This window comes from Lutjanus erythropterus, chromosome 18 (assembly GCF_056507025.1).
Source record: "Lutjanus erythropterus isolate fLutEry1 chromosome 18, fLutEry1.hap2, whole genome shotgun sequence".
In the NCBI taxonomy this organism is placed as follows: domain Eukaryota; kingdom Metazoa; phylum Chordata; class Actinopteri; order Lutjaniformes; family Lutjanidae; genus Lutjanus; species Lutjanus erythropterus.
In genome coordinates this window covers 6,959,010-6,972,741 of record NC_139334.1, presented here as the reverse complement: position 1 = coordinate 6,972,741, position 13,732 = coordinate 6,959,010, and the positions used below count along the sequence as shown (strand labels likewise).

Genomic DNA, 13,732 nt, shown 5'->3' with positions numbered 1-13,732 from the left:
TTAAATCACACACGTACACAGCTCTCAGTTTACAGGGGGAAGGAAACCAGCAGTGAATTAATTGCATATGAACACTTGGCACTTTTTCAGAACCGTTGCACTCTCATCTTACAAGTCAGCTATGCCTCAGCCAGGCTGCAGTGTTCACACTTCTGTTAAAAGACAAGAAGTGAGAAGTGGCCTTTGGCCCTCAGATGTTGGTCAACCAACCCAGTTCCAAAAAGTGGGGACGCTGTATGAAACAGAGTGCAACGACTTCTTTTGAATTTCTCTTTGACCTATATTTAATTGAATGCAGCACAGAGAGAAGAAATTTCATTGTTTTTTGTAAATATACGCTCTCTCTGAATTTGATGCTTGCAACATGTTCCCGAAAAGTTTGGACAGTGACATTTATCACTGTGTTACATCACCTTTTATTTTAACAACACTCAGTAAGTGTTTGGGAACTGAGGACACTAATCTTGATGTTTTGAAAATGAATTCTTTTCTTATTCTTGCTTGATATATGACCTCAGTTGCTCCCTAGACCAGTGTCTCTGTTGTCATATTTTTTGCTTGTTAGTGCACCATACATTCAATGGGAGACAGGTCTGGACTGTGGACAGGCCAGTATAGTACCCAAATTCTTTTACTACAAACCCACACTGTTGTAACATGTGCAGAATGTGTCTTAGCGTCGTCCAAGCATGGATGTCCCTGAAAAAGATGTTGTCTGGATGGCAGCATATGTTGCTCCAAAGCCCATATGTGTCTTTCAGCATTAATGGCATTGTAGTGTATGTTGTGTGTCACAGTTTCGACAGAGTGCTGCTTCAGTGTAATGCACATTGAAATTGACTATAGCGCCAGATGTATTCTGCTTGGCTGAAACTTCAGACGTCATTCAGACTGGATCTGTTGTTCTTAAGAACGCACCGCTGTGTTTCGCGATGATACAGCCTCATAGAGTAAAAGCTGAATGAACCATGAACCATATTCTGTCACATGGAAGGAAACAAGTTAGTCAGCCCATAGAGTGAGAAAGTCATTGCTCCTCTTGTCACACTCCCACCAAATGAGTTTCCTTTCCGCTACATGTGGCAGCTTCAGTTGGTTCCCCTGAGTGGAGTCTTCCTTTTGCAGTGGAAAAGAAGCTGACTTGACTTGAGGAGGAGCTCATATTATAAATGTGTGTATGTTGTGGAGAGTGATGGGATGAGTTTGTGTGATCCTGCAAGTGTACAAAGATGCCTGCTTGAATATAAACCAGATGAGGGTAGTGCTTTGTCAGTCAGCTACACGGAACCCCCACCCCCTTTTTTTTTTTTGCTCTTTCTGCCTCCAGCTGTAGCGTGTTTTTCTTGGCCTGTGCCTGCAAACGGAGGAGCAAATAGTTTTATGTAATGTACCATTGAAATGAACCATGCATCTTGGCCTCTCTTTTCATGCACTGTCTGCAGAGCAGAAGGGAAGCATGCAGCAGTTACTGTACTTAACTGGACTGTGATCACTCAGTAGATCTGCAGTATATTGTAACACCCTGCAATATCATTTAAAATGACTTGCAGACTCAAACGAACAGGTGGTGGCATGGTTCATGCTCTCTAATATGAAGTGATTTTTATAAACTTTTCACCTGTTGCATTTGAATAAAGCTCTCAAGTTGTTAAATGCATTGAAAATCTACATCAATTCAAGCTGGCTGATAAGCAACAAAAAGTTGAGGTAAATGGCAAAAATTGGCTCCTCTAGACTTTCCAAATGCTTTTGTATTGAATCAAATCATTTTGCTGGAGTTGTGACACTCAAAAAAGTGTGGCAGATGCTTCTTTCACAATGTAAACTAATGTGAAAATGTATTTTTGGGCTTCAATACATCATGTGTTATTACACAGTTAGGCCACTTTGTGAAACTGGCTTCAAAGTGACTCTTCCTGGAGGTTTTTGTGCTGCAGTCGATTGTACTCCGAGCTCAGAAAAAAAATGGTCAGGATGGATTTTGGATATTTGTTAACATAAATATACCTGATGTCACAGTGATATGGCAGCACACATAGTAAGCAAAATTACTTAACATGCAGTAACAACTTTGTAGTTCCATTCAGTTGATTTGTGCTTGATAAAAGTCTATGCAGGCATGTGGTACAAGCCTACTTCTCACATCCCTTTCAAAGTGTGCAGATCCTCTAAATCAGCTGCTGTAGATGCTTGTCAAATCCAGAGGCTTGCCATACCAACACGTCCAATTAACGAGTCCATGCTTTGCCAGGAAGATGCACTGGATGCTGTTAGATTGTAAGTCGGCAACAGAGATTTGGAAGTCGACTTTTGACTTGCAGTGGATTGCAGCATTATGCTTGTAGCAGCTGATCCAGCCTCAACTATGCATTCTGTCAACATGCTACATGCATTCCAGTAAGTTTCTCTCTCTCTCTTTAATTCAAACAGCACAGTTATTTTGTGCCTCAGATGTGGAATTGAAGCTTTGATTTGCTTATTAGCAGGTCACAACAGGTCAAGTAGTAATGTGTTAGAATGTTGTGTAAGATTTTCTGCTCATTGCTGATTCCAGTCAACTCATTAGTCTCGGAACATTCCCTCTATTAAAAAGTAAGATAATTAATAATAAGACTAAGTAGAATGTATGTTTATATTGAGTTTGCTTCATGCCTGCGGTACAGTGAGGACATCTGCACCATCAAAGTAAATTATTTAGAAAATATTGCTGCCACATTATATGGAAACTGTTAATGGAGCACCAAAAACACTTCATGTTGAACAAGACAGTGGAAAACCAGAGTGTTTCCAGTGTGCCTTCTTTTGATGCCTCACTCCAAGTGACAAATGAATTATGTTGATGGCCACATCTTGTAATTGTACAATTCGCTGCGCATGTGTTTCTCGTCCCATGCTGTGTGGAAAACTTTTGGTTGGTCTTACATTAATAATATGTAATGAAAACAAATACAATCCCACTGTTGACTTTAATAGATTAACACAGTTTTCCACACTGTGTTTGATGTGACTTGAACAAAGTAATTACACAGTTTTCCCCCCAAGATTCGCGTGAGCACATAATTGGATTTTCCAGTGCATTCGTTTGACGGGTTATTGAAGTATATTTTCCTCTGTTGTGGTCATTAACGTACACCTCAAAGTCATACACTGGTTTACCCATTGTTTTTACTTTAAAAACTGTTTTCCTATTTGTGAAACTCTCACTACGGCTCAGTGGAACTTATGGTTTCATGACAGCACATGTTGCCTATTATGTCTGCTGTACATCAAAATTCATCAAGCTGCGCTTGGAGTTATTTACCAAGTTCAAGTACCATATATATATATATATATATATATATATATATATATATATATATATATATATATATATATATATATATATATATGTATATATATATATATATATATCCATTTGATCCAGCTCTCTTGTTATTTTTCTCCTTTTAAGGTGTTCTGAGGGACTCTCTTCAGATATAAAACAGAAACAAATCAACGTCTTGTGTGTTCTGGTGCTGGGCCTTTGGAGCTGTGTGGTCTGTGTCATGGAAATATTAAATAATTGCAGGGTTATCAGTCAATGGATTTATTTATCTGGTGAGAAAAAGCACTTTTCATCACACTGATCTTGTGACAATCTTTATCTTGCCACCTCAAGCTAAATTAATAACAGCCATCCACCTCCTGACTCGGGTTTAATGTTTCACAAGAACTCAGAACATATTTGATGAATATATTTAGGTTATGTCTTCTGTTGGGACATCAGATAATCCTTTACCCTCCACTGTCATAGGGATAAAGCCTATCCGTAACACAGTTACTGTCTTTTGCACATTGTGACCAGTACAAAAAATCTAAGTGTAAGGCTAAGTGTCTGCTCAAGGGCACCACAGAAGTAGTTGTGGAGTGATAGACTTACTCATTCACCTTCAACACAGTTTCTCAGCTGGGCTTAAGATTCAAATTGATGTCAGGATGGAAAACACATGTAATGCTTTCCATGCACTCCAGCATTATCAGGTTTATTTCTCCAGGTGCACTGTCCGATTGTGATGTCAAAACAATAGTAAAACATAAAAATTTTGTATAATGGGCATTTAAGTGTTGTATGTTTTTCAGTAATCTCACATAGCAAGACACCTGTCACACGTAGATCACAAAGGTCTGGAGAAAATTTAACTTGTGGAAGGTTGGAGGTCCTGGCCTGCCATTTAATTGGTTGACCATTTGGAGAAACGGGTCCCAAAAGTAAATTACTTGCATATGAAGAAAGTAAATTTATTACTTTGCTTCATGTCAGCTTACTGTCCTTGAGCTCTTCTCTAAACTAATGTTTGTGCTTGAATTTCGTCAGACCATTGTCAGGTTTTTACAATGTGAGTCTGGCAGTGTCAGATTAGTTATTTACAGAGTTATACTGAAGAATGGTCAAGGCCAGCAAGTCAAGATTTGTCAGCCACAAATCACATGACGATGTGATGCCAGAGATCACATGACAATCATACAGAATGATAAAACTGGCATTTTCAAATGCACCCACTCTGAAGAGTGTTTGTGAAAAGATCCATTGTTGGTGGTCTAAAACACTGTTAGTGTGGATGAAAGGCTGACTTTGAAAAACTACGAAGAAAAAAGTGCATTAGCGTAGAGACAAAATGATGAGTCAATGAATCAGTTAAATCAGTAAGCAACTATTCTGATAATCTATTAATTTTTAAAGTCATTTTTAAAGGAATACTGTAGTCCAGATAGCGACTTGGAGACACAGACTGTATACTAAATAAGTTTTAATTAGGTTTCCTGACATTTTGCTGGCATATACAATATTTTGGCGGTATTTTTGTAAAAGCTCAACTCTACTGTACCATATTACTCTCTTAACGTAGGCAGAGCTGATTGTCATAGCAATCTACACGCCATCACTTTACACATGCTGCCATACCAACAGTTTCACTGCTCATTTTGCTTTTTTTCTCAGCATTAACATTCACTGTCACTCTCTGCAACAATAATAGAGTAATTACTCTGCAGCTCCCTGTCTTGCGCTCGCTAAAGTCACAAACTCACTATGACAAGCTACTGTGACCCGTCAGTAGCCTGCAGTCTTACTCTTATCATCAGGACTTTTTTTTTTTTGTGCTAGTTAGTTGAGTAACTTTATCCCTCGCATGCCATGTTTCTCAGCTCAGTTGCGCTGCCTTTGAGAGAGACTGACCCCTCACAGGCATGTGCTGTACTCTAAATTACATCATCTCGATATTAGTTTAATATAAAGGGGAGTGACTGTATTATGATGGTGTTGAAAATCATACTGTCTAGAACACCTTGGCATACCGTAATACTTGTAATCCTGTTTAATATATAATCTATGGTTGCAGCAAGTTTGTTTCCTCCTGCCCCCCCATGGCAGAGACAGGCAGGCTGCAGGAGCTCCGCAGGAGTGCAAGATGTGCGCAACCTTGTAAATTGATTATTCTGATCCATAATGGAAAGTGGAACACTGCACCAGCAGTCATGTAAGTTTTCCCTCCACCCTCTCCTCCCCAGACTCGAAGGTCAGGTCAGTGGCCTTCATGCTGCTGGGGCACTGAACAGGAACACAAGACAAACAAAACATTGTACTTTGACAATGACAAGCGGCAACGCGTCCTGCACTCTAAATTGATCAGCTGTATATGTCTCTGTCAATCGTCTATTGTTGTAAAGCTAAGCCTGTTACCCTGGAAACAAAAAACACTGAAATACCTGAAAGAATTCACTCTGGAGTTGGAGTTCAGTGACTGCCAGCCTTACTGCTCGCCAGACTCCATTAACATATTGCTCACTTTAACTGTCACAGCTTGTCAACACTACACGCTACACACAGACATGAAAAAAATCAGGTGCAGGACAGTGTTTCTTTTTCTCTCTCTTTTCTCTTCCCCCTCCATCCATCCTCCCTCTATGAACGAGGGAGAAATCACTGATTGTGTTCAGAAAAAAAGAAAAGAAAACCTCTTTTTTTTTCTCTTCAAACTCCTCTGCAAACTCTACGTAGAAAGATAAGGCGTTCAGCAGTCGCCTCACAGCAGAAATTTAGCCTATGTGCCGTGTGAACAAGCTGTTATAAACATCTACTCCTTATAAAAGATTATCAGTGATTTCTTATTACTCATATATGGACACTTAGTCATTTGGCGAACATTCAGCATTAATTTTACCTCTAATAAAAATGAAACTGGCAAACAAAAACAATTGCTCCAGGCTGGCATGGTAATTCAAAGGATGATGGCTGTAGCACTGTTACTGGAGAAGCCAGTATTTTAACTCATCGTGTTTCCTTAATGTCTTATGACTTATCATGGTCATTTTATGATTTACTATAGCATTAAAAATATTAAAAAAGGTCTCTGCACACCTGAATGTATGACAGGTGCATCAGAGGAAGATTCAACTTGAAGAAAACCAGAAAGACTCCTGCACACTGTCTCGCTTTCTGCTGACTTATTAAATATCCAACGTTTCGGTCTGGACGACCTTCATCAGGTATATCATGCATACCTGATCAGATATACCTGATGAAGGTTGTCCAGACCGAAACGCCGGATGGTTTACTACAGTAAATATATTATACAATTCTCTTTTAAAGCAATCAAACTGGCTCCCAGATGATGCTGAAATGTGTTAGTTTGTTTTAAGGTCTAGCATGACTGTGGTGACAATAAAGGCATTTTAATTTTTTTAGTTGTTAAAGTGTATTTGTGATTTTTGTGTACATGTATCCGAAGAGCACCTCCCTCAAATAAACTTAATTTGAGTCCAGGATATTGATATTAATATTAAAATATAATACAATTCTTTATGAATAGGATTGTTTACTTGGCTACACATGTATGGAAAACCTTTAGCTCATGCAGACTGATCTTGAGCTGGAGGTTTTTCTGTAACTGTCCTCCACATCTGTCTGGCCTGCTGCCAGACTAATAAAGGTGTGAGGCAGCCTGAGGTCAAGCAGCATACTTTTCCTTACTGTAATCACATGGCCATCTGTCAGAGCCTGTGCACCGCTCTCAACACTACTTCCCCTTAGCCACCCACCTCTGCCACACATCATACACACACAGACACACTAACCACACAGTCATGTGAGCGCTATTCTACTGTATTTCTATGAAAACCTTTTTTGTCCTGTGTGACCGAGTGCCTTTGCACATTGGTTTTGTGTTATTTTACGGTGATGGAAAAGAAATTCAGCATTCAACACGAGCCACCATTTTTTTTTTCCAGCTTTCATGTCACATTCATCATTGATGTACACAGATAAGTTATGACTTATGAGCCATTTATTATTTTGAGCTTTACAATGCAACTGATAGCAATAGCCAGGCAAGAGAACGCATCAATATTCCTCAGTGCCAAATGGCACACTAGGTTATTCAAACCAGATCAGTTTTTCATGGCTGTCTTGAGATAATTTGTTTTTGGCTGCTAATGAAATAGGACCATATTTCAGATCTGTCCCGCTCCCTGGCCCTCTCCCACCATCATCTCCCTTCTCCTGCCTCTAACTCTCTTTCCTTATAACAGGATTTAGCATATCAATGGCGGATTAGTTCGTTTAACAAAAGCTTACTACTGCAAAGCCCCTTTCCACTCGTCTTTCCAGCCTGACTTGTGGACCTCACACACAGCTCCTCCACGCCGGGGTCTTTGGTGTGTGTGTGTGGTCGCGGCTGCTCGGCTGAATGGATTTGCGTTTGAAGATGACAAAAGACATGCTTAGTCACTATGGGCTTCGGAGATGTATGCACTAGCATGTGTGGGTGATGGTGTGTGAGGGTGCATATGTGTACAGCAGGTTTATTTTTACATGCATGTATGCTGGGACCTGAAAACGTGCGCAGATAGAGTGATTTCTGCTTTATGCATGTGTGCACCCACATGTTAGCTATTCATCATCGCTTTATCTGTTTGATCTGAACAACACACTGGTAAAATGTGTCCTAAACCTGCCAATCTATTGTTCTTGTACCTCTGGCTTCCTCTTGCTTTAATGGGGCATGGAAAAATGTTGTGTCCTCTGCCCTTGCAGCCGTTGCGTGCCGACCTGCAGATTCTCCTGCTCTGGAATGGGACCTGTTCCATGCAGTGGAAAGTGTTGCACAGGGTGCCAAGAGGGGTTGACTCCAGCTGGCTAGATTTGGGCATCAACTGCAATTTTTGTGTGTGTGCGTGCGGGTTCGAGAGTAGGTGAGAGGAGGAAAACCCCACTGTGACACTGTAGCCGGCTCAGGAAGGATGCCCCCACTGCCTGTGGTGGTGTTGGTTTGAGCTGCGTAGCATTAATCACCTCAGAGGGTGACAGGGTTTAGGATGTAGGTATGTCAGAGGGAGGGGGCGAGCTGGAAAAGTTCCATCATCCAGGCACGTGCCCTGGGTTACACTGAACTTTCTCCACGCAAACTGTTTCCGTATTAGCTATTGGCTTCTCATGTTTGTGTTTGAATAGATTTGGCGCAGTAGAAATCATCTTCACACATTGATTGTTTGATGGTGGACTCCTATGTAACATATGGAAGGATGATTTGGTCTTTATATATGATGAATTGTTGTCACAATATCCGACGCTCAAACAGACCACAGGCCGACAGTGTTTGTGAAGGCTTACCTCTAGTCACCACAGGATTATCAACTCATATCAAATCAGTATCATAGTGGTGACATATCTGTGTGTTATCATTGTTATCAGACCTTCGTATCTCAATTTATAACTTCATACATTTTACATTGAACATATCCCTTCTTTTTTTATGGTATAGAATTTGCCTTTGTAATGGGAAATAAATGAATGCAAAATACTGATATAGTGACTTAAAAATACTGTTTGGGAACCATTGCTCTTGAATGAATTTGGATCTTTTTGCTTTGAGGTGTTTGTATTAATCTATTTTAAGAAAAGCTTTAACCTCACACATCCTCAGTACCTCTGTTTGGGAATGACTATCCCAGCAATTATTGGGGTAATTTTGAATGATGCAGTAATTCAAGCCTCTCATTCACTGAAAATAGAATTTGCATTTTTATTTAAAATGTAACTTCACCCAAATCACATTAAATAAACATTTTTTTTTCAAATTACCCCCAGTAATATGTAGCAATGCTGCTAGTTTTAGTTTTGAGATATCTGCCAGTAAGTTATTTACCTCCAACCCAAAACACACATGAAAAGGTGAATTTAACATATTTGTTCAGTGTGTCTTTCCAGAAACAGTATCTTGATCCTACTATGCCTTACATTTCATCCTTTGCAATGCAACTGTTGCATAATATCTACACCGAGGAATATTGACACTTGAACAACATGTTGTTTATTCCTAGAGTGAAGCCATGGATAGTTAATGCGTTAAGAGAATGGTATTCTAAGCACCCAGTACTTTGTGGATTTTTTAATGGGAAAACCCCTTTGCTGCACAAGAAGAGATGTTTTGTGTTGTGATGCTGTTATTTATCCCTGAAGGGAAATTGTTCTACTGGGAGATCACAGTGCAGGCTTGGAGCAGGGGGACCAGGTTCTGTGTTGGAGTGTCTCACTATCCAACCACTAGTCCACTCTGCTGCCTGAAAGACAAGAGCCTCAGTAGTAGGCAATATGTTCAAATTTTCCCATTGACCATTGTAAGCCCAACAATTGACGATTGCAGATGTATTCATGCAGACATGTAGTTTCATCTGCAAGATGGGTGAGAGTGGTGAGTTTACAACGTTGGAAGCTTTTTTAATTGCCTTGTGAACTCATCGTAAAACACACGTCCTTCAAACTGAACCAAACACAAAATAAATCTCTCCCAAACCATCTTTGTTTGTCTCTCCACTGTCCCAACAATCACCAATTCTGGTTAAGTCAAAATAAACCCTTAATTCACTGAGTTAGATATGAAAATATTCTGGCTCTGCTTACTGTTTTTTTTCCTCTGCAGCCTGCTATTGCTGGCCTCTTTGTGCTACTGGGTTTACTCATTGAATGAGAGTCTGTCACTGAGCAGCAGCTCTTATTTTTATTCATTGGAGTCAGACCATTAAATACTGCCTAAAATGTGGCATTGGCAAGTTTGTGAGTCTGTGCACCAATCTGATCCCATGCAATGCATTAGCCCTGAAACACCAAATTTTGTGGTCAGTGGAGGAGTGAAATTTCAGCTTTACCTCTGCATCAGATGGCACTGATAAGTCTGCATTATTGTAGCCAGCTCGAGGTGAGCAGAACATCTTTGGAGGAGCAATAATTTGGTGGATTGGGTGTTTTCCAGTTGGAATTTCTGCAGGAGTTGCCAGTGTTTTAGTGGAGCTAAGACCAACGCTGCAAACCTGATTAAGTTAGCACCTGGCTGACTGACTGACTAATTATTGTGTACCCGGTGTATATATTGCTCATGATATCTGTTATTGAATTGTGAATAGAGATGCTGTTATTTTACTCCTTATGCTGATATGGTTTGTTTTTGTGAGGATCCATAGTAAAACCTGGAGCAGACTTTTTGAGTTGTCTTTGTTTTGTGACTGTGAACTGTATTGGACTGAACTGTCATGGGTTGTGGGGCAAGAAAAACAGAATCTTTAATGGATTGAACTTAAAACAAATAAAATCATATTAAAAAAATGCACTGGCATCAGATAGGTACTTGGTATCGGCTGATACGCAAAGTTCAGGTAGCAGAATCGGAAAGGGAAAAAATAGTTTTGGAGCATCTCTAAATTAGCAAAATAACCTTACAAAAATCATCCCAACAAACAACCAGTGACTTGTCAAATATTCGTCCAATCACTCAACCCTAGTGTCTAACCATTAGTCTGCTCTGCTTCATTAAAGACCAGAGCAGGCCTCGGTAGTCATTGGCGTCTGTGCCACATTACATTTTTGCCTCTTGATGGTTCATTCTTCTGGCTCTGTTGACACGAGTCATCTGATACACCCATGTTTTCCTGAGCACATCAATCTGTCTTGCTGTCTCTGGATCTGTGTTTCTTGGCAGTTGAGAGGCTCCAGGTGTCTTGTGTGTCCCCGTGCCCAGACGCTTTGCCAACCCTAGTGCTCCTGGGCTGTAGTGGCATTGTTCTATGTGGCCCATTGTGTGTGACCCGGGTTCAGGGGGAAACAGCTGGTGGATCCTCCAGTACCAGACGTACTTGGCACCAAGACTGGGCTCAAGTGTTGGTGCAAAATGTCTCAGTCCCTGTTTCCACTTTGATACAAACCATACAGGACAGCTCTGAACGTCCATCTACTGTTGATCGGCCCTGTCAGGTTTACAAAGTGATGTGACGCTGCCCAGACCATGAGAGCAGCCTTCCCCCTGATAAAAAACAGGAGTGCAAGCTTCAATTTTACATGTATGTGTATGTATATATACTTTTTATGCATGTGCTCATATAATTTGGTTATTGGTTTTTCCTCGTGTCAAGAACATCGCTCTCTACAAGGCGATGGGCTGCCCTCAGAGCAGGAAGTGACTCAGTATTGACTGGCGCTGCACTTCCTGTGAGCTGATTCTCCTCTACTCCTCTCAGGATGTTTACCTCCTCCTCCTCCTCCTGTCTCCCTCCCCAGCCCTCCTCCCCACCCTGTTCCTTCACGTGACTTTACGTCTGTGCATTCAGATGCAGGTCAGACCTGGCTTGTCTAGGTTTAGTTTGGCCCAGACGTAGTCTGTGACGGTGACTGCTGAGTCAGGGGTCTTGGCCATGTTTGCATCAAGATATTGCTGTATTCATAAAACAAAGAAATGAAACTAATGAAAGAAATAAAAAACTTTTGCTCATAAAACAGGCACAAAGGGCTTCATGACTTGGTGAAAATAAATATGGGACACTAATTTTGATTGCTGTAGGAATAAATGGGTGTCAGTCTTCACTGAGGGTTCCTTTTAATGGTATTTCCTCCAACTTTATAGTGCCTCCTGAAGCGAGGAAAGGTCTGAGCAGGAGCCTTCTTCCTGAGCCACTGGCTTCAGAGAACTGATGGTGATGTAAGCCACTGAAAATGATGTGTATTTACAGGAGGTATACTTTTGAAAAGCTTGGTAATACAAGTCAGAGTAATGGGGTCCATCTGTATTTCTTTCCCATTCTTAGTCTCCGAGTGAGATGTGGACCCACCGCAGTGCAGAAACCATAATGTCCAAACATTCCGCTTACATATGACCTCTATCATTATTTATCAGGCTTACAGCTTCACTAACAGCTTTACTTTGCCTCACTCATATCTTTACTTGTATCTCCACCTCTCTTCAGTTCCCAGAGTGCGGCTTCTTTGGCATGTATGACAAGATCCTGCTGTTCCGCCACGACTTGAACGATGAGAACATCCTGCAGAGGTTGACCTCGGCGGAAGACATCCATGAAGGAGACCTCATTGAGGTGGTACTCTCTGGTATGTAAGATGCTGTGAAACTATACATTGATGATTTTCACCTTGAACGAGTTGAATGATTTTTGGCACACTGTTTTTCTCTAGTGTCTTAGCTGTGTTTCCATCTAAAGTACCTGTAATTTTTAGTCCCAGTACTTTGAAGAAATTAAATGGTTTCTTCAGCTGATTGTTGTCTTTGTTTACACCACAGTCGTAAGAGACACAATGATTAGACAAATTACTTCACTGACTTATGAAAACGTGATGGCTGGTTTTACACAATATTTTTGGATGCACCTATACAACGACAATGATGTGTACTCCTTATCAACTCCATGTTGATGCACCAAAGCACTATGATCAAAAAACAAACTGGTTTGTGGCTGCAGATTTTTAAAAGTGGTGCCTAAAAATGCAGCTAGTAACTAACTACTACTTGATTGATGGTCTACTTGATTACTAGTAATCTTTATTGGTATCGGCACTGAAAAAAACGTATCGGTTGACCCCTAGTTCCTAATCCTGGGGGAAAATTCTTGTGGTTTATTGACTCAGCAGACCTTTGTGAACTGTTGCTCTTGGCAAATATAAAAGAACAGAATGAACCAGAAGTTTAATCATTCAGTCAGAGTTTATATCTGTGACTGTCTCAGAGTTTTTAAATTCAAATGAGATATTCAAATAACGTTTTGACTCTCATCGTGGAAGCTTATAGTCAGAGTCAGGAGAGGATATTGGCTGGAAAGCATCTGTTAACATGACAAATGCTATCGACAGGAGACTATTTGACCTGTATATAAAAACTGAGATGATATAAACTGATCGCTCTGAAACTTTTTTCATTCATCTTCTTTTGCTCATGACATTTTGAAATACCAGCAAAGATTGTATGAAAATGATTCAGAGAAACAGACATGAGCACTTGCTTCTTTAGACTTCCAAAGCAGGACAAGTCCACTGAGCAGTATAAACCAAGTGTTTTAAAGTCCAAACAATTCGAGTAAAACTAATAAACTGGAGGAAGCTTCATGTGATCCATTTTTTGTGCCTAGTCATACTTGACACCCCTTCCAGTAAACACAGTCTGTTGTGTCTATTTAAGAGCACTTAGATGCTTGCTATGAGCACCAACACATCGCTGCCCAAATGAATTATCATCCTTGTGTGCGCTTGTCATCATTTGAATCACTCGACACTCCGCTCGCTTGTGCACCTGCTTTTTATTTTGCGATAAATTTTGGCGTCTTTCTTCCTCATTGAAGTTCCCATCAGATTGTCCACCTCTCTAGCGGCCACACAGGTGTTTGGTTTTTCTTTGTCGTTTCCTGCAATGACTGAATCAGCTTC

General features: G+C 40.5%; 1 protein-coding gene across 2 annotated transcripts in view; it reads left to right on the top strand.

Annotated features, from left to right (window-relative positions):
• Positions 1-13,732, top strand: part of prkd3 (protein kinase D3) — a 50,255-nt gene that overhangs the window by 14,917 nt on the left and 21,606 nt on the right. For both annotated transcript variants that reach the window (XM_084742152.1, XM_084742151.1), the window contains exon 3: positions 12,268-12,406. In XM_084742152.1, the coding sequence (XP_084598278.1) occupies positions 12,268-12,406 (139 nt within the window). The remainder of the gene's footprint in view (positions 1-12,267; positions 12,407-13,732) is intronic.